This window comes from Pogoniulus pusillus, chromosome 42 (assembly GCF_015220805.1).
Source record: "Pogoniulus pusillus isolate bPogPus1 chromosome 42, bPogPus1.pri, whole genome shotgun sequence".
Taxonomy (NCBI): Eukaryota; Metazoa; Chordata; class Aves; order Piciformes; family Lybiidae; genus Pogoniulus; species Pogoniulus pusillus.
Window position 1 is genome coordinate 3,954,063 of NC_087305.1, and position 20,159 is coordinate 3,974,221.

General features: G+C 56.6%; 2 protein-coding genes across 2 annotated transcripts; one reads left to right on the forward strand and one right to left on the reverse strand.

The window, feature by feature from the left end:
* Positions 1–5,636: 5,636 nt before the first annotated feature.
* On the forward strand, positions 5,637–9,323 carry BOLA3 (bolA family member 3). The gene is made up of 4 exons (XM_064175760.1): positions 5,637–5,743; positions 6,657–6,780; positions 7,355–7,443; positions 9,232–9,323. The coding sequence occupies exons 1-4, from the start codon at positions 5,711–5,713 to the stop codon at positions 9,295–9,297; spliced, it is 312 nt and encodes a 103-aa protein (XP_064031830.1). The 5' UTR covers positions 5,637–5,710; the 3' UTR covers positions 9,298–9,323.
* Positions 9,324–9,439: 116 nt separating this feature from the next.
* MOB1A (MOB kinase activator 1A) lies at positions 9,440–18,726 on the reverse strand. Its single transcript, XM_064175752.1, has 6 exons — positions 18,618–18,726; positions 15,652–15,818; positions 14,606–14,699; positions 11,403–11,536; positions 11,119–11,282; positions 9,440–10,104 (listed from the first exon to the last, which is right to left on the reverse strand). Exons 1-6 carry the CDS (start codon positions 18,629–18,631, stop codon positions 10,027–10,029), a joined length of 651 nt encoding a protein of 216 aa, XP_064031822.1. The 5' UTR covers positions 18,632–18,726; the 3' UTR covers positions 9,440–10,026.
* Between the last annotated feature and the right edge of the window lie 1,433 nt (positions 18,727–20,159).

The following is a 20,159-nucleotide window of genomic DNA, read 5'->3' on the forward strand; positions in this document are numbered from 1 at the left end:
TGAGTTGGGTTTGGTTTGGCTTTGGGTTTCAATTTGGTTTGAGTATGGTCTGAGTTTGGGTGGGGTTGAGTTTGGGTTGGGTTTGAGCTTGGGTTGAGTTTGGGTTGGGATTGAGTTTGGGTTGGGTTTGGATTGGGTTTGTGTTTGGGTTGGGTTGTGTTTGGTTTGGGTTTGAATTTGGGTTGAGTTGGGTTTGATTTTAGTTTGTGGTTGGGTTGGGTTTGAGTTTGGGTTTGGGTTGGGTTTGTGTTTGGGTTGAGTTGGATTTGATTTTGGATTGGGTTTGATTTGAGTTTGGGTTGGGTTTGGGTTGGATTTGGGTTTGAATTTAGTTTGTGGTTGGGTTGGGTTTGGTTTGGGTTTGTGTTTGGGTTGAGTTGGGTTTGATTTTGGGTTGGGTTTGATTTGGGTTTGAGTTTGGCTTGGGTTTGGGTTTGTTTTTAGTTTGTGGTTGGGTTGGGTTTGAGGTTGGGTTGGGATTTGGGTTGGGTTTGGATTTGCTTTGTGTTGAATTGGCTTGATTTTGGGTTGGGTTTGGGTTGGGATTGGGATTTGGATTGGGATGGGTTTGATTTTAGTTTGTGGTTGGATTGGGATTTGGATTGGGTTTGACTTTGGGTTTGGTTCTGGGCTTGGGTTTGTTTTGGGTTTGAGTTTGGGTTGGGTTCAGATTTGGGTTGGGTATGGTTTGGGTTTAGTTTGTGTTTGAGTTTGGTTTGGGGTTGGGTTGGATTGTTTTGTTGGGGTTTTTTTGGAGTGGGGGAGGCACCAAACTCTAACAAAGGTTCCCTTTCTCCTGGGATTTGGGAATTTGGAGCCGGGGGGAGGGGGGTGGGAGGGGGTTGGATGGAAGTTGGATTTGCAATGGTGGTGTTTTTTTGGCGGGGGGGAGGGAGGGGAGGTTGTGCTGATTGAAGAGGGGGCAAAAGGTTGGGATGGAATCAGGAGGATCCATAGGGGAAGGGATTGGAAGGGGGGGCAAAAGGTTGGGATGGAATCAGGAGGATACTCAGGGGAAGGGATTGAAGGGGGGCAAAAGGTTGGGATGGAATCAGGAGGATCCATAGGGGAAGGGATTGAAGGGGGGCAAAAGGTTGGGATGGTGTCAGGAGGATCCGCAGGGGAAGGGATTGAAGGGGGGCAAAAGGTTGGGATGGTGTCAGGAGGATCCATAGGGGAAGGGATTGAAGGGGGGCAAAAGGTTGGGATGGTGTCAGGAGGATCCATAGGGGAAGGGATTGAAGGGGGGCAAAAGGTTGGGATGGTGTCAGGAGGATCCGCAGGGGAAGGGATTGAAGGGGGGCAAAAGGTTGGGATGGAATCAGGAGGATCCATAGGGGAAGGGATTGAAGGGGGCAAAAGGTTGGGATGGAATCAGGAGGATCCACAGGGGAAGGGATTGAAGGGGGCAAAAGGTTGGGATGGAATCAGGAGGATCCATAGGGGAAGGGATTGAAGGGGGGCAAAAGGTTGGGATGGAATCAGGAGGATCCACAGGGGAAGGGATCGAAGGGGGCAAAAGGTTGGGATGGAATCAGGAGGATCCAAAGGGGAAGGGATTGAAGGGGGCAAAAGGTTGGGATGGAATCAGGAGGATACTCAGGGGAAGGGATTGAAGGGGGGCAAAAGGTTGGGATGGTGTCAGGAGGATCCGCAGGGGCAGGGGAAGGGGACAGGGACACCGCGGGGGAGGGGACACCGCAGGGGAGGGGACACCGCAGGGGAGTGGGACACCGAGGCGGGGAGGGGACACCGCAGCTTTGGGGGTACACCGCAGCGGGGAGGGGACACCATAGCATGGGGGAGGACACCACAGCGTGGGTGGGGGTGGGGGGGACACGACACACCGCAGCGTGGGGGCGGGGGTGTCCCGGGCGGCTCCGAAATGTCACACTTGAAGCTTTTGGGTTTGGTTTGGTTCGGGTTTAGTTTTGGTCGGCTCGGGACTGGTCACTTGAAACGAAGTTGTTTTGGTTTTCTCTAAGCCGGGGCAGATCGAGGACCGCAGAATTCCATTTGATTTTCCCTTCCCTTTTCCTCCCCTCCCCCTTCTCCCTTCCCTTCCCCTCCCCCCCACCCCCTCCCCCCCCGCCCCCCCAATGTCTCAAGGCAATAGGATTAATGTGTATTAAACTGTAGATACTTCTAGGACAGTAAATTTATGCTGATAATTTTATTTTGTATATTTTTCCCTTCCCTCCCTTTTCTTTTTTCTTCTTCTTTTGGGTTTTTTTCTTCCTCTTCCAGCCCTTCCTTGTGTCCCCCCCCCCGCCCCCAGCCCCTCCTCACCTCTTTCCTTTTCTCCTTTCCTCAATGGTTCTTTCTTAAATCGGATTTTTTTAGGATGCTGACAAATCACAAGTTTGGATCTTTCCCCCTTTTCCTTTTTCCCTTTTCCCCTTTCCCACCTTTTCTTTTTCCCCTTTTCCCTTTCCCCTCCCCCTTCTTTTCCCTTCCCTCCCTTTCCCTTGCCTTTTTCCCTTCCCCCCACTTCCACCTTCTCCTTTCCCTTTCCCCTTACCCCCTTTTCCTTTTTCTCTTTCTCCTCTTTTCCCTTTCTCCCCTTTCCCTTTCCCCTTTCCTCCCTTTTCCTTTTCCCTTTCCTGTCTTTCCCTTTCCCTTGCCCCCTTTTCCCCCTTTCCCTTTCCTCCTTTTTGTCCCTTTCCTCCTTTTTGTCCCTTTCCTTTTCCTCCCTTTTTTCCCCTTTCCCTTCCCCTTTTCCTTTCCTGTCTCTTTCCCCTTTCCCTCCCCCCCTTTTCCCTTTCCCTCCTCTTTTCCCTCCCCCCTTTTCTTTCCCCTCTTTTCCCTTCCCTTTCCCTTTCCCCCTTTTTTCCCTTTCCCTTTCCCCTTTTTTGTCCCTCTCCTTTCCTCTCTTTTTCTCCCTTTCCCTTCTCCCTTTTCCTTTCCTCTCTCTTTCCTCCTTTCCCTCTCCCCTTTTCCTTTTCCCCCCTCTTTTCCCTTTCTCCTTCTTTTCCCTTTCCCTCTTTTTTCCCCTTTCCCCCCTTTTCCCTTTCCTTTCTCCCCTTTCTCACCTTTCCCCTCTTTTTCCTTTCCCTTTCTTTCCCTTTCATCCTTTTCCTTTTTCCCTTTCTTTTCTCCATTTTCCCCCCTTTTCCCTTTCCTTTCTCCCCTTTCCCCTCTTTTCCCTTTCACCCTTTTCCTTTTTCCCTTTCCTTTCTCCCTTCCCCTCCCTTTTCCCTTTCCCCTCTTTTCCCTTTCACCCTTTTCTTTTTCCCTTTCCTTTCTCCCCTTTCCCCCTTTTCCCCTTTCCTTTCTCCCCTTTCCTCCTTTTTCCCTTTCCCCTCTTTTCCCGTTTCCTTTCTTTCCCTTTCACCCTTTTCCTTTTTCCCTTTCCTTTCTCCCTTCCTCTCCCTTTCCCCTCTTTTCCCTTTCACCCTTTTCTTTTTCCTTTTCCTTTCTCCTCTTTCCCCCCTTTCCCCTCTCCCCTTTCCTCCTTTTCCCCTTTCCCCTCCTTTTCCCTTTCCCCTCTTTTCCCATTTCCTTTCTTTCCCTTTCCCCCTTTTCCTTTTCCCCTTTCCTTTCTCCCCTTTCCCCCTTTTTGCCTTTCCCCCCTCTTCCCTTCCTCTCCTTTTCCCCTTCCCCTTTCCCCTTTTTTTTATCCTTTTCCTCCCTCCCCCCCTTTCCTTTCCCTTTCCTCTTTTCTTTTCCCCTCCTCCCTTTTCCCTTCCCCGGTTTGGGTTTGGTTCTCTCGTTGCTGTCGTTCGTTCGTTCGTTCGTTTCCCCCTGCCCGTTCCGTGTCGGTTCCTTTGCGTTTGGGTTTTGATTTGTATTTCGTCCTGCGCTAGGCGCAGCCTGCCCGGGGCTGCCCCCTGTACTCTCCTGATCCTCTCTGAAATCTTGTGGGTGTTTTAATAAATTTTATATTTATTTTTTGCACTCAATACCTGCTCCCCAACCCCCCCCCAACCCCCATCCCCCCCCCCCCCCCCCCCCCGAGCTCTCGGAATCTCTTTTGTGCGGTTCGGGAAGGGGAAACAAGGGAGAAGGGAGAGGATGAGGCTGGGTTGAGGAGAGGGCAGAGTAAGGGCTTCTGTATGGGAATGGAGGGGGGATCTGGGGGGGGGGGGGAAGGATGGAGCTCTAAAGGTGGGAATTGGGGTGGAGGGCAGGATGAGGACTTTGGGGTGGGAGAAGGATGGAGCTCTAAGGGTGGGGGAAAGATAGAGCTCTAAAGGTGGGAATTGGGGTGGAGGGCAGGATGGGGACCATGGGGTGGGGGAAGGATGGAGCTCTAAGGGTGGGGGAAAGATGGAGCTCTAAAGGTGGGAATTGGGGTGGAGGGCAGGATGAGGACTTTGGGGTGGGAGAAGGATGGAGCTCTAAGGGTGGGGGAAAGATGGAGCTCTAAAGGTGGGAATTGGGGTGGAGGGCAGGATGGGGACCATGGGGTGGGGGAAGGATGGAGCTCTAAAGGTGGGAACTGGGGTGGAGGGCAGGATGGGGACCATGGGGTGGGGGAAGGATGGAGCTCTAAAGGTGGGAATTGGGGTGGAGGGCAGGATGGGGACTTTGGGGTGGGAATTGGGGTGAGGAAAGATGGAGCTCTAAGGGTGGGATTTTGGGTGGGGGGACAGGATGAGGACCTTGGGGTGGGATTTTGGGTGGAGGGCAGGATGAGGACCTTGGGGTGGGAGAAGGATGGAGCTCTAAAGGTGGGAATTGGGGTGGAGGGCAGGATAGGGACCATGGGGTGGGGGAAAGATGGAGCTCTAAAGGTGGGAATTGGGGTGGAGGGCAGGATGGAGTCCTGGGGGTGGAATTTTGGGTGGGGGGCAGGATGGGGCTCTTGGGGTGGGAATTGGGGTGGGGGAAAGATGGAGCTCTAAAGGTGGGAATTGGGGTAAGGGGCAGGATGGGACTTTGGGGGCAGGAATTGGGGTGGGGGAAGGATGGAGGTGTAAGGGTGGGGGGCAGGATGGAGCCTTGAGAGTGGGAATTGGGGTAGGGGGCAGGATGGAACCCTGAGGGTGGGAACTGGGGTGGGGGCCAGGATGGGGCCCATAGGGGTGGGGGAAAGATGGAGCCCTAAAAGTGGGAAATGGGGTAGGGAGCAGGATGGGGCCCTGGGGGTTGGTAATGGGGGGGGGGGGGGGCAGGATGAGACCCTGGGGGTGGGTATCGAGGGGGGGAGGGTGGACAGGATGGCACCCTGGGGGTGGTGACCGTGGGGTTTCCCTGAGTGGGGGATGGGGGAGGGTGGAAAGGAACCTAGCTGAGGGGGGGGCAGGATGGGGCCCTGGGGGTGGGCTGGGGTGAGGGAGGGGGACAGGGTGGATGTGGCCCCTTCGGAGGGGGCATGCCGGGCGCGGCCTCAGGCGTAGGGATTGGAGGCGAGGGACGGTGGGGCCCAATGTAGGGACACCGAGCATGGAACGGGAGAGGGGGGCAGGATGGGGACCTGCCTCCGGTGGGGAGAGCAGGATGAGGCCCAAATTGGGGGGGGGGGGAGGGGAAGGAGGATGAGGCCCGCTCGGGGGTGCGGTTGGAGCCCTGCCCGCCGTAGGGGGGCGCTGCGGAGCAGCTGCGAGCTGCGCGCCTGGCCCGGGCCAGCACAGGCTCCTCCGAGCCGCCAGGGGGCAGCAGCGGCAGCGGCAGCAGTGGCAGCGCTCGGGCCCGCCCCTTGCGGCGAGACGCGCGGCGATTGGCTGAGCCGGGGGTGACGCCCCCTGGTGGGCGTGCACCGCCCGCTATGGCCGCGGCAGGGCTGCTGGGCCGGGGGCCGGTGAGTGTCCGCTGCGGGCCCCGGCTCCTGCCCCGGCTCCTGCCCCGCACCTGCCCCGGGACCTGCCCCGGCACCGCCAGCCCCTGCCAGGGCCGGCGGCGCTTCGGCCGTTGTCCGAGGTCCTTCTCCCACGGTTTGGGAGCTGGAGAGGAGGATCCTGCTCCTCCTGTGTCTCCCTCCCTCTCGCTCCGTCCCCCTCCGCGTCTCCCTCTCCCCCCGCTCCGCGTCTCCCTCTCCCCCCGCTCCGCGTCTCCCTCTCCCCCTGCTCCGCGTCTCCCTCTCCCCCTGCTCCGCGTCTCCCTCTCCCCCCGCTCCGCGTCTCCCTCTCCCTCCACCCGCATCTCCCTCTCCCCCCGCCCCGCGTCTCTCTCTCCCCCCGCCCGCATCTCCCTCTCCCTCCACGCTTCCCTCCCCCCCGTCTCGGTACGGCCGGCGCCTGCTCACGGTAAGTGCCGCCGGTAGCGAGGGACGTTGCCGCCTTTGCTGGTAAGTGACTCTCCCCCCAGCGTCGGTAACGACAATCACAACTCAGCCCCTCCAGTGCCCTCCTACCGGTGCCGGCAGCTTTCTGCCGCCTTCCCCGGTGCCCCGCGGCCGGTCTCCACCCTCCCTTTGCCGGTGCTCTCCTCCCGCATGCCTCTGAAGGTGACCTCCCTCAACCCGGCTCCGGTGTCACTCCTCCTTTCGCCCCCGTCCCCTTGCTGGCGGAGCCAACTTCCCTCCTCCCGGTGTCGGTGAAAGGAGCTCCCCCATCCCGCTGCTCTCCGGTTGAATGCATCTCCCTCTGGTCTTGGCGCGCCCCCAGCTCGCGTGGGTGTGGACGTGGATATGCTTCCCGCCACGGGAGCAGCTCCCTCCCCTCCTAAGTGTTTCTCAGTGCTGTTTTTATCCCCCCCCCAACCCTGCCCCGCAGCTCCTCCTGTGCCGCAGCACCTGGCGAGGCTTCAGCTCGCAGTCGGAGGGGGAGGCTCGAGTGACTCGGGTCCTGCGGGAGAAGTTCCCTCGGGCTTCCTCCATCAGAGTGGTTGATATCTCAGGTACAGCAGGAGCTCTGCGTTGCCCTCCCCATCCCCCTCCCCCCCTCGAACCACAACGCCACAGGATCGTTTGGGCGTAGGAAAAGCCCTCTGAGATCATAGGTTTAGGTTGGAAAGGAGCTCAAAGCTCAGCCAGTTCCACCCCCCCTGCCATAGGCAGGGACAGCTCCCACTAGAACAGGTCACTCAGGGGCTCATCCTGCCTGGTCCTGAACACCTCCAGGGAGGTTGTGGAGCACAGAAGCTCCCCCCCAAGCCCTGTCCTCCAAACCTTTACCCACCTTTCTTGCCCTTCTCTGGCCCTGCTCCAGCTCCTCATTGTCCTTGTAGTGAGGAGCCCAAACCTGACCCAAGCACTCAAGCTGTGCCCTCCCCAGTGCCCTGTGCTGGGGCAGGATTGCTTCTCTACTGCTTCTGATCACCATCTGGGGGGGGGTGGAGTTGGAAGGAGCTGAGTCTGTTCCCAGCTCCACCTTGCTGTGGGGATCCCCTAACTGGGCCATGAGTGGGGGGGGGGACAACAGAGGAGGCTTCATCTTTGCTCAAGCATTGGCTGCTGGTTGGATGTTCCTAGGAGGCTGCGGCGCCATGTACGAGATCCACATCGAGTCAGAGGACTTCAGAGAGAAGAGAACAGTGCAGCAGCACCAGATGGTTAACCAGGTGAGGAGGGGCTCAGGGGCCTGTGCTTTGGCTTGGTGGCTTCATCCAGCCTGGCTTTGGACACCTGCAGGGAGGTTGTGGAGCACAGAAGCACAGAACGTGATCAAAGATCACGTTCTGTGCTTCTGTGCTCCACAACCTCCCTGGGCAAATCTGTGCCAGTGTCTCCTCATCCTCATGGTCAAGAATTTCTTCCTCATCCCCATTCTAAATCTCCTTTCTTCCAAACCTCAGAGGTCTTTTTCCAGCCTTGATGATTCTGTGATACCCAAAGTGCCTGACTAGGAAGTGCTGCAGGCAGCAGCCTGCTCAGTTCCAAGCGGAGGTTGCAGTGTGGTTGGGGTTGGTTTCCTCCTCTGTATCAGGTGATAGAAGGAGAGGAAATGGCCTGAAATTATGCCAGGGGAGGGTTAGGTTGGAGATGAGGTAAAAAAAAATCCTTTGCTGGCATTGGCACAGGCTGCCCAGAGAGGTGGTGGAGTCCTCATAGCCTGGAGGTGGTCAAGAAACCTGCAGCCATGGCACTTGGGGTTGTGCTTTGGTAGCTGTGGCCCAGCAGCTGTGGTGGGGTTGTGAGCTCCAGGGGAGTGGTTGGATTGGGTCTCAAGAGATCTCTTCCAGCCTCAAGACTTCCATGGCTCTGTGTGCCCTGAGCACTCTGCAGTGTAAAAGGAGGGTTCTGATGTTTGCTTTGCAATGGATAAAAGCTTCAGCTGGGTGCTCAGCTTGCAGGGCTTTGGTGGGACGTGGAGGGGTGGTGTGCCCACAGCTCTGGGCTGTGATTATCTTAGCTCAGCAGCTGACTGACTGCAGAGCTGGGGAGGGGCAGGGAGTGCTGCTCTGTGAGGCTTCCCCAGCAGCAGCAGAGCTGTGGCAGTGAGCTGGGTGTGCAGCAGTTGTGCTCTGGGTGTGCAGCAGTGTCCTGGCTGTGTCTGTGCAGTGCTTTGGGTCACTGCTGTGCACACCAGCCAGGACTCGGTGACCTCAGCAGCACCTTGGGCAGGCAACACACAGCCACTTGGAGCTGCCTGCCCCAACCTGGGCCTGTGGAAACCAAGGGCTGGGTCCTGCCCTTGGCTCACAACCACTCGGGAGGGCTCCAGGCTGAGTGGAGTGGCTGGAAGCTGCTTAGTGGGAAAGGCCACCCACAGGGGTGCTGGTTGGCAGCAGCTGGAGGTGAGCCAGGGGGTGCCCACTTGGGCAAGAAGGGCAGCAGCAGCCTGGCCTGGAGCAGCAATGGTGTGGGCAGCAGGGCAGAGGTTGTCCCCCTGAACTGGGCTTTGGGGAGACAACAGCTTGAGTGCTGGATTCAGTTTTCAGCCCCTCCCTCCAAGGACATTGAGGAGCTGGAGCAGGTCCAGAGAAGGGCACCAAAGCTGGGGAAGGGTCTGGAGAAGAGAGCTGGGGAGGAGCAGCTGAGGAACTGGGGAAGAGGCTGAAGGGAAACTTTCTGGGTCTCTACAGCTCCTTGAGAGGAGGCTGGAGTGAGGTTGGGGTTGGTCTCTTTTGAAGCTAGAACAAGTAGAAAGGTCCTGAAATTGTGCCAGGGGAGGTTTGGGTTGGAAATCAGGAAAAGTTCCTTTGCTGCAAGTGGTCTCAGGCACTGGAACAGGCTGCCCAGGGACGGGGAGGAGCCACCAGAACTCGAGGTGGTGAAGAAATGTGTGGCCCTGGCACTTGAGGCCATGGTTGTTGGCCAGGGTGGTGCTGGTTGGGCTGGGTGATCTTGGAGGGCTTTCCCAAGCCAGGCTGTTCTGTGGTTCTGATTCTGGTGCTTGTCTGTTGCAGGCACTGAGTGAGGAGATCAAGAGCATGCATGGACTGCGCATCTTCACCTCCACCCCTAAACCCTGAGCCTTGTCAATAAAGGTCTTCACACAGCTCTCTTTTGGTGCTTGAGGCCAACCTCTCAGGCTGCCTCCATCTAAAACGTCCAAAGTGCTGTGTGGGGTGGGGGCTGCAAGGGGAGAGGGAGGAAAGAAGCAAAGACCTCTCCTGAAAGAAGAGCAGGAAGGAGAAACTTTATTATTGCCTTGCCACCCGGTAGGGTCCTTCCCTCAGCCCCCCACTGCTGGGGACACCAAGGAGCTGCTCTTCCAGCCCAGGGCCAGGCACTTTTTATTCCCTCCCCCCACAGCAGTGCTGCTGTCAAGGGGAGCTTAAGGCTCTGAGTGCAGCTCATCCAGACCCAGCACTGCAGGAAGCAGCTGAGCCGCTGCTGGCACTCAGGGAAGCTGCTCCCAGTGCTGTGTCCGTGAATCCAGAGGAGAAACTTTGCCTCTGGAAGAAGAAAGCAGCAGTGCAGCACTTGAGCTTCACCCCATGCCTGTGAGATCCTGCTCTGAGTACAAGTTCCACCTTCAACCAGACTGTGGTTCTCACCAGACTCGAGCACACAGCCCAGTCCCCAAGGCACAGGCAGCCCTGGAGAGCCACACAGGCGGTGGCTGGAGAACCACACAGGCTGTGGCTGCAGCAGCTGCTGCAGGGTGGAAGCGATGCTCAGCCTGAGCCTGGCGAAGCACAGAAGTGGCTGGAGGCCAAAGCAGAGAGGAGCAGACAAGAAGGTCCTTCAGGGAGGGTCTATCTGTCCTTGGAGCCCAACTTCTCAATCAGCTCCTGCAGAGGAGCCAACTCCCTCCTGTCGATCAAGTTGAATTCCTGGCAGGGAGATAAAACCAAACCATCAAATCAGCACAGCAACTGGAGGCAACACTTCAAGGGCTGCTGGAAAACAACTCTGCATGTGCTGGGAGGTCACCACCTCAACCTGTGCCACCCCACGAAGACCACTTTGCAGCCACCACTCTCAGAGAAAATTCAGGTGTTGCAGGGCAACAAAACCTTTCCTGCCATGTCACAGAGAAACCCTGCAGAGGTCACATTCATGGTGACAACAGGGCTGGAGTTCTGCTGCTGCTTTCAACTCAATCCTTGAGCTACCAAGCCCAAGTCCTGCTACAAGCCTGGCTTCTTCTGGCAGCTAAAACCCCAAGAGGGAAATTCAAGCAACTCAGCCATGCTTCCTGCAACACAAACCCCAGCACCAGGAACCCACAGAGTGCAGAGGTGGGGGCTGAGCTCATTTAGCACACACCACAGCTGGAGGGCTTCAGAGAGAAAAGGAGGTGGATCCTGAGCACCTCCTCAAAACCCAAGCCAAATGTGGAATAGGACATCGAGAGGCTGGAGCATGCCCAGAGAAGGGAAACAAAGCTGGTGAAGGGTCTGGAGAACAGGTTTGGTGAGGAGCAGCTGAGGAAGGTGGGGTTGTGCTGCGTGGAGAAGAGGAGGCTGAGTGGAGTCCTTCTGGTGCTCTGCAGCTCCCTGAAAGCAGGCTGGAGCCAGGTGGGGGTTGGGCTCTTCTGCCTTGTATGAGGTGATAGGAGGAGAGGAAACAACCTCAAGGGTTAGGTTGGAGATTAGGAAAAATCTCTTTGCTGCAAGAGTGGTCAGGGAGTGGCACAGGCTGCTCAGGCAGGTGGTGGAGTCCCTACCCCTGGAGCTGTTCCAGAAACCTTTGGCCACAGCACTTGGGGACAGGGTTTAGTGGCCATGGTGGTGCTGGGTTGCTGGTTGGAGTGGGATGACTTCAGAAAGCTTTTCCAGCCCAGACCATTCCATGATTCTAAGCATGCCCAGAGGCAGGCCAGCAGCTGGGGTGTCCCAACTGACCTGCACAAAGAAGATGAAGTGCTTGAAGGAGGTGTTGAGGTGAGCCTCCTCCTGCAGCCGCATGACAGAGTCAAAGTGCTGGTGGTAGATGTGGGCATAGACACGGAACAGTCGCTTCAGGATGGTCTTGGCCACCGACATGAAGTTCTTGGGGAATGGGACACCTGGAACACAGCAAATGCACAGGAATGAGCCCTGTGGTTGGGTCAGGAGGCCCCAAGGCAGATCTGGCAGTGTCTTGGTGCTGTGGATGAGGCTGTGCTGTATGGTGTGGCCCTGCTGACCTATCTTGGAAGGGAAGAGCGTTTCATCATCCAGCTGGTCCTGCACCCAGGTCATCAGGTAGTCGATGTACTTGGGAGCTGAGCACTTGATGGGCTTCTTGATGTTGGTGCCATCTGCCCAGTGGTACTCGTACCTGTGGGACAGGGAAGGGAAATAATCTCTAAGAGAGGGGAAAAAAAAGGCATTCTGGGGCCTCTCTGGGCTGTTGGTGCTGTTGTTGCTCTCACACAAGATGACTTCCCCAGGAGATGCACAAACTGCATTAGGTTGGAAGGGACTCTCCAAGGGCATCTTGTCCAAGCTCCTCTGCACTCAGCAGGGTCCTCTCTGGAGACTTTCCAGGCCTGTCTGGATGTGTTCCTCTGTGATCTGTGTTAGATAGGATTGTCCTGCTCTGACAGGGGGGTTGGACTCAATGATCTCTTTGGGTCCCTTCCAACCCCTAACATCCTATGATCCTGTGACACCTGCACCAGAGCAACCTGCCCAGGGACAAGTAAGTTTGAGCTTGAGTGTCTCTAGAGATTGGGCCTCAACCACCTTCCTGGGCAGCCTGTTCCAGTGTCTCTGCACCCTCATGGTGCAGAACTTCCTCCTGATGTCCAACCTAACTCTGCTCTGCTCCAGTTCCAAACCATTGCCTCTTGCACTGTCCCCAGCACTGTCCCCACAGGTCCTTCTGAACAGTCCCTCCTCAGCCTGCCTGGAGGTCTCCTGCAGATACTGAAATGCAGCTCTGAGGTCTCCCCAGAGCCTTCTCCAGTCTGAGCAGTTCCAACTCCCCCAGCCTGACCCCACAGCAGAGGTTCTCCAGCTCTCTGATCATCTTTGTGGCCTCCTCTGGACCCTCTCCAGCAGGTCAGTGTCTCTCCTCCCATGTGTTGGGGGTCCCACAGCTGGACACAGCACTGCAGGTGAGGTCTCACACTGGCTTGAGCCACTACCTCAGATCAAGACACAGGTTTATCAATGCCACAACTCCTCCAAAGGCAGACAGACCTTGGCTCTAACGTCACCTCCTCACCATACCCTCCCCCAGCTTTCTCTGTGAGCCTTTGGAGAATCCTTCAAGAGCAGAGAGAACAAAATCACCCACGTTTGGGCTGTCACCTCTTGGTTGGGGATAAGTGAAGCCAAATGGTGCCATTTACACAGGAAATGGTTACAGGAAACGTCCCCAAATTTAGAAACAGGAACTTGCAGCCCAGATACCCCTGAGCAGAAAAGCAGGGCAGGATGTGACATGGCATCCCACAAATGCTGCCCCACAGACAGGGCCTCCAGCAGCCTCACCAGTGGTGCACCCTGCTGCAGCCTGCTCACCACACAGCCATGGAAGCACAGCCTGCTTTGGGCTGCCAGGGTCCTCTAAATGTCACCTAGCTGTAGAGAGCCAGAAGGTCTCCCCTCAGCCTCCTTTTCTCCAGCCTCAACACCTGCAGCTGCTCCTCCCCAGCCCTCTTCTCCAGACCCTTCCCCAGCTTTGGTGCCCTTCTCTGGACCTGCTTCAGCAACTCAATGTCCTTCTCTGAGTGAGAGGCCTAAACTGAACCCAGGACTCAAGCTGTGCCCTCCCCAGTGCCCAGTCCAGGGGCACAATCCCTGCCCTGCTCCTGATGGCTACACCATTGCTGCTCCAGGCCAGGCTGCTGGTGCCCTTCTTGCCCACCTGGGCACCCCCTGGCTCACCTTCAGCTGCTGCCAACCAGCACCCCGAAGGCCTTTTCCACTGGGCAGTTTCCAGCCACTCTGCCCAGGCCAGAGCCTTCCTGGGGTCACTGTGACCCAAGTGCAGGACCCAGACCTTGGCCTTGGCCCATCCATCCAGCCTGGCCAGGTCCCTTTGTAGAGCCTCCAACCATCCAAGCAGATCAACCCTGCCACTCAGCTCAGTGTTGTCTGCAAACTGGCTGAGGGAACCTTGATCCTCTTGTCCAGATCACTGATGAAGAGCCCAAATGGCTGTTCTCAGTGACCTTAGAGGCCTATTCCAGATGAAACCTTTCTATGATTCTGTGGAGCAAGGTGCTGCACCTTGGTCTGATCTGGACACATCCCATCTGCTTGAGCTAAAACTCCCTCTTGGGGGTTTATGCTGCCAAAGCCCCCTCTTGGAGTTTTAGGTGCTGGGCAAAATTACTGTGATGGGTTAGAGCAGATCCCTCCCCCAGGAGAGTAAATTCACATTTCTCTCTCCTCCAAACTACAATAATCAGACATACAATAGCAGCCAAACCCAATCAAATTCAAACCACTGGATAACTCAGCTCTTCCAGATTACTCTTAGCCTCTGACACAAACATGCCATAGAGCATACCCTCAGCCTCATTTCTAAACCCTAAAACACCCCCACAAAAACGTCCAGCTTTTGTTAACACAGCTTGGAGCCAGTTCCACACCACCTTAGCAAAGGAGGAGCACAAATGGTATTGCAGAGAGGCAGCAAAGCATTGCTGAACAGATACAGTCAAAACTGAAGCAACAATAAGCCACAGCATACCAAACAAGTTCATTTTTTTCTTGACTTCCTTATCTGAACCCAAGAATCAGTCAGGGTTGGAAAGCACCACAAGGATCAGCCAGTTCCAACCCCCCCTGCCATGGGCAGGGATACCTTGCACTAGATCAGGCTGTCCAGAGCCTCAGCCAGCCTGGCCTTGAACACCTTCAGGGATGAGGCTTCCACCACCTCCTTGGGCAGTCCCTGCCAGGCTCTCACCACCCTCATGCTGAAGAACTTCTTCCTAACACGCAGCCTGAATCTAGCTTTCTGGCCTTGTTCCACTCCCCCATGTCCTGTCACTACCTGACAGCCTAAAAAGTCCCTCCCCAGCTTTCTTGTAGCCCCCTTCAGATACTGAAAGGCCACAATAAGGTCTTCTCCTCTCCAGACTGAAGAGCCCCAACACCCTCAGCCTTCCCTGACAGCAGAGGTTCTCCAGCTCTCTGCTCATCCTCGTGGCCCTTCTCTGGACACCTTCCAGCACATCCATATCCCTCTTGTCATAGGGGCTCCAGCACTGGATGCAGTACTCTGGGTGGGTTATCAATCAAAAAAAAACCCCCAAACCCAAACCAAAATCATGCCCCATGTTTGGGAAAGCACCAGAAGAGGATGGGACGTGTCCTAATGCTCCACGCACACTCCAGCAACCTGTGTGCACCCACCAGATGGGAAGTGTGAGCAGAGGGAAGGTCTCACCTGGGCCCTGCAGACATGAGTGGGCAGCTGGCCTCGGTGCAGAACTCAGTGATGGTCCCATAGAGCATGTTGATCTGGTTAAAGAAGTCCACCGCTGGAAAGGAAACCATCCAGGTCAGCCAGAGCACAACCAGCACCAGGCCAGCAGCAGCAATCAGCTGGCACAGCTGCTGAGCATTACTGCCAGGCTGGGAACGTGCTGCAAAAGCACAAATGCACAGCAATGCTGTGGCAAACAGGAGCAGGGCAGTGACTGTGCCCCTGGAGTGGGCACTGGTGAGGCCATGTGTGCCACAAAGCTCTCAGAGCAGCGAGCATCCCGTGGCTGATGGCTCCGAGACGTCCAACATCTAGCAGTGGGGAACTGTCTGGCAGGTTTTCATCCTCCAGCTGCTGCTCCTAACTGAGATGAAGTACACCAAGGCCAAGAGCAAATCCCTGCAGCTGGGTCAGGGCAAAAGCACAAAGCTAGAAGGGAGCTGGGGAGAAGGAGGCTAAGGAGAGACTACCTGGCTCTCTACAGCGCCCTGAAAGGAGGCTGGAGCCGAGGGGGGAGTTGGGCTCTTCTCCCTAGTAAGAAGTGATGGGAGAAGAAATGATCTCAGGTTGTTCCAGAGGAGGTTCAGTTTAGACCTCAGAAGAAACTTCTTGTCAGAAAGGGTTCTCGATTCTGGCACAGGCTGCCCAGGAGGTGGTTGAATGCCCATCCCTGGGGAGGTTTCAAAGCTGCAGAGCTGTGCTGCTGGCAGATGTGGTTCAGCCTCAGCCTTGGCAGACTTAGCAAAGGGTTGGACTCAATCTTGGGCCTCTTTTCCAACCAAAACACTCCCATGGTGTGGGTTTGTCTCTCACTTCTCATGTTTCCAGAGCACCTTAGCCCTTCACCACAGAACCTACCAGCTCATCACACCATTTCCCTCCTTCTATCCCAACTCAGTCCCCCTTATAAAGCACATCCTGGGGTAAGAATTTCCTCTGGGGAAGTCCTAGGTTCTTTTAAGGCCAAACCCCACAGATTTGGGTTTTTTCTCTTTCCTAGGACTTACTGTTGACTGCAATCCACTCGTTCAGGTCCTCCCCCTCAGGCAGCATGACAGCCTGCCTGAGGTTACCACTGCCCAGCGTGGCCTCTGCGTGCTTGAGGAGCTCATACTGATGGGAGCCTTCTGGAATGTTCTTCTTGGGTTTGAAGGTCTTCGACGATCGACTCCCACTGCCAGCAGAGAAAAACATTCCCAACTGAGCCCTTCCCTTCCCACCAACTCTTCCTGTGTTCTTCTCACCACTTCTGTCTGGGGTGAGTCCAACCTTTCCCCACTTCCCCAGCGCTGGGCTGCACAGATCCCAGGTGTGAGCTGCAGTGTCTGTCACACAACAGCCAGCCACACGCTTCTCTCTTGCTCCAGCCCTTTACAAAGCTACAAACATTGGCTGCAAAGGCCCCAAACCTCACTGAGCAGCTCCCACTTTCCAGCACAGACAGAAAGGCTCAGGTAACTCAGCTGCAGACCAAACTGACCTGTTGCTGGGTCACAAATAGGACAGGGTGGGACAGGAAGGGTGTCCCTGGCTGCAAGACCATGGATTCATAGATTGCACTGGGTTGGAAGGGACCCTCAAAGGTCATCTTGCCCAACTCCCTTGCAGTGAAGCAGGGGCATCTCCAACTAGATCAGGCTGCACCAGGGCCACATCAAGTCTGGCCTTGAATACCTCCAGGGATGGGGCCTCAACCACATCCCTGGGCAACCTGTTAGACCCACATATTAGTGTCAATGCTCAAACCCACCACTGGAAACAGCTAAACCCAGCAACTTCACAATCTCCAGCCCCTGCAAGTTGTTACTGTCACTATAACCTTCCTTTGCTGCGTGGCTCAGCGGCAGAACCACTGCACAGCTCCTCATCAGATCCCCTCCCTGTGCCTCCACTGGTGCTGGCAGTACCACAGCCAAAAGGGGTGATTTTTGCTACCTCTCAACCAGAAAACGTTAACTTTGGGAGCCTGGCTGACACCCTCCTCACAGCAGCTTCCTGGCACAGCCTCAAGGCTTTGTGTTCTGTTTACGTGCAAGGCTGGCACGGAAGTAAAAGAGCTTTAGGTGTAGCTCACTCAAACCAGGCTGCTGCCTCCTGCTCCAGCCCAAACACCAGCCCAGCACATCACTGATTCTAGACAGAGGGGCCCAAAAGGCAGCCCCAACCCCTGCTTACACCCCAGAACACCTTCACCCACAGCACCCACCAAGCCTGAGGAGCCAGAAGCCCTCTCACTGGACCAGCCTTCAGGGCTACACCACAGGTATGCAGCGGCAGCCCACCCTCCTCAGCACCTTAAAGATGCCATTTTTGACACCCTGTCCTTGTAGGGTGCCCAAACTGTCACCATTTCCCCTGCAGTCAGGCCTGGCTCACCCACCAGGGCTTCCCTCAGGACCCCAGGCTACGACACCTTCCTCAGGCTCTCAACCCAGCACCTCCTCATAAGCCTTCCTCCTGCTCAAGCACCTCAAGACTCCAGACTGAAGGCCCCCCCTAAACCACCTTCCCCTTCCTGATACCTTTCACCGACCTGGGGGTACTGATAGATAGTAGCTGAAGATGAGCCAGCAGTGTGCCCAGGTGGCCAAGAGAGCCAGTGGCAACCTGGCCTGCATCAGGAGCAGTGTGGCCAGCAGCACAAGGGAGGTTATTCTGCCCCTGGACTCAGCACTGCTCAGGCCACACATTGAGTGCTGTGTCCAGTTCTGGGCCCCTCAATTCAAGAGAGATGTTGAGGTGCTGGAAGGTGCCCAGAGCAGGGCAGCAAGGCTGGGGAGGGGCCTGGAGCACAGCCCTGTGAGGAGAGGCTGAAGGAGTTGGGGGGTGCAGCCTGCAGCAGAGGAGGCTCAGGGCAGAGCTCATTGCTGTCTACAGCTGCCTACAGGGAGGCTGTAGCCAGGTGGGGTTGGGCTCTGCTGCCAGGCACCCAGCAATAGAACAAGGGGACACAGTCTCAAGTTGTGCCAGGGGAGGTCTAGGCTGGATGTTAGGAGGAAGCTGTTGTCAGAGAGAGTGATTGGCATTGGAATGGGCTGCCCAGGGAGGTGGTGGAGGCACCGTCCCTGGAGGTCTTCAAGCAAAGTCTGCATGAGGCACTTGGTGCCATGGTCTGGTTGATTGCATAGGGCTGGGGGATAGGTTGGACTGGATGATCTTGGAGGTCTCTTCCAACCTGCTTGATTCTATGACCAAGGCCAAGTGTCCCCCACCCCAACTAAATCCTCTCACAACCCCCCTGAACTAAATCCTCTCACAACCCCCCTAAGTCTCCTCAGAGCCCCTCCCTGGAGGCCTTCCCTGACACGGCCTCTCACACAGCCCATCCTCAGAACCTTCCTCCTCCCAAAGCCCTTCATACAGCCAGTCCCCAAGGTCCCCACCTCAATGCTTTTCCCTCTCCTAGGACCCCACACAGCCCAGGCCCAGGTGTGAGCCTCCCTCCCCGAAATCTTCCCCCAACCCCCCAAGCCTTAACCCCCTCCTCAGTCCCTTCCCCTAACCTCTTCCTCCTCCCCACAAAACCACTCCACGATCGCTTCCCCCTCTCCAACGCCTCTCACAGACCAAGCCCAAACGTTTCGCTCCAAATCCTCTCACGACCTTCCCAAAGCTCCTTCCAAACCCCTTCCTCGGAGGCCTCTTAGCCTTCTCAAACCCCTTCCTCGGAGGCCTCTTAGCCTTCCAAATTCCCTCCTCAGAGGCCTCTTAGCCTTCCAAACCCCCTCCTCAGAGGCCTTCCAAACCCCTTCCTCAGAGGCCTTCCAAAGCCCCTCAGAGGCCTTCCAAAGCCCCTCACAGATCCAGCCCTCAAGGCCCCCCCCCCCCCCCCCCCCCCAAACACTTCTCACAGACCAACTTCCCTCTCCCAAACCCCGTCGCCCCTCCACCCCTCCCCTAAAGGCCACTCTCCCCATCCCGAAGCCCTTCAGGGTGCCGTCCCTCCCTCGGAAGCAGGCTCCCGGTCACTCACAAGAGGAAGCTCATGGCTGGCAGGGCCGGGCCGGGCCGGGCTGAGGCGAGGGCGGAGGTGGCGGCGGCGGCAGCGGCGCCCACCAGGCCCCGCCCACCAGGCCCCGCCCCGCCGCTAACTCTCGCGAGATCGTGACCTCGGGGGCGGGGCAAGGAGCCGCGGTAGGGGGCGGGGCTTAATGAATGGGGGTGGGGTTTAATGAATGGGGCGGAGCCTGCCGGTAGCGGCGGCGGCTGCGGATGGCTCCAGCGGAGCTTGGGGCTGTGGCAGCCTGCAGTGCTGTGTCCAGCTCTGGGCCCCTCGGTTCAAGAGAGATGTTGAGGTGCTGGAAGGTGTCCAGAGCAGGGCAGCAAGGCTGGGGAGGGGCCTGGAGCACAGCCCTGTGAGGAGAGGCTGAGGGAGCTGGGGGGGTGCAGCCTGCAGCAGAGGAGGCTCAGGGCAGAGCTGATTGCTGCCTGCAGCTGCCTGCAGGGAGGCTGTAGCCAGGTGGGGTTGGTCTCTTCTCCCAGGCAACCAGCAATAGAATAAGGGGACACAGTCTCAAGTTGTGCCAGGGGAGGTCTAGGCTGGGTGTTAGGAGGAAGTTGTTGTCAGAGAGAGTGATTGGCATTGGAATGGGCTGCCCAGGGAGGTGGTGGAGGCACCGTGCCTGGAGGTGTTGAAGCAAAGCCTGGATGAGGCACTTAGTGCCATGGTCTGGTTGACTGGATAGGGCTGGGGGATAGGTTGGACTGGATGATCTTGGAGGTCTCTTCCAACCTGGCTGATTCTCTGATTCTATGATCCCCAAAGCCCTTTCCTCCGTGGGTGTCAGCAGTCACAGTCTCACAGTATCATCAGGGTTGGAAGAGACCTCACAGATCATCAAGTCCAACCCTTTACCACAGAGCTCAAGGCTAGACCATGGCACCAAGTGCCACGTCCAATCTTGCCTTGTCCTCACAGGCTTGAGAGCTGTGTCCCTTCCCAACCCTTCCACGTGCCTGGGCATCCTCAAAAACTTCCCACGTGGGCCTGGGCACCCCAAAAGATCCCTCCTGGGCAGCCTTCCATGGGTCTGAGCACATGGCAAATCCCCTCTGGGTAGCCACTATTGGCCTGGGCACTCTCAAAGCTCTCTCCTCACCAGCCCAGATGGTCTCCACCATGGACTTTCCTCTTGCCTGCATTCTCCTCCAGGCACTTTGTGATGGTTTGGGTGTTCCCCACCCACCCCACTTTAGAAATCACCCAGACTAGACTCAGATGGCTCTGGGAATATAAATGAAGCTATTTATTTACAGCAGCACAATATACAAGCAGCTATTTGCAGTCTATACAGTTATAGACAGAAATAGACAAGGTTGTAGGTAATACAGAAGCACAACTCCCCTCCCAGAAGCCTGAAGCCCCAGGAGGGGCTTTCAACCACCCCTGCACCTTCCCCCTGCCCCTCTCAACCTTACCCCAGTCCTAAGGAAGAACAGAGGTTCAGCCAAGAGGTTAAGAAGCAAAGGTGAGTGGCAGGTGAGGTTAGGGAGATGCAGCTCAGTCAGAAGCCCA

Bases quoted from the DNA above. Each gene is read 5' to 3' on its own strand.
- MOB1A (XM_064175752.1), bottom strand. The intron at 14,700-15,651 runs GTAAGTCCTAGG...TTTCCTTTCCAG, and splicing joins CGAGTGGATTGCAGTCAACA to CGGTGGACTTCTTTAACCAG. The intron at 11,537-14,605 runs GTGAGACCTTCC...CCTGTCCCACAG, and splicing joins CTCATGTCTGCAGGGCCCAG to GTACGAGTACCACTGGGCAG.
- BOLA3 (XM_064175760.1), top strand. From the start codon at position 5,711: ATGGCCGCGGCAGGGCTGCTGGGCCGGGGGCCG. The intron at 5,744-6,656 runs GTGAGTGTCCGC...CCTGCCCCGCAG, and splicing joins GGCTGCTGGGCCGGGGGCCG to CTCCTCCTGTGCCGCAGCAC. The intron at 6,781-7,354 runs GTACAGCAGGAG...GGATGTTCCTAG, and splicing joins CAGAGTGGTTGATATCTCAG to GAGGCTGCGGCGCCATGTAC.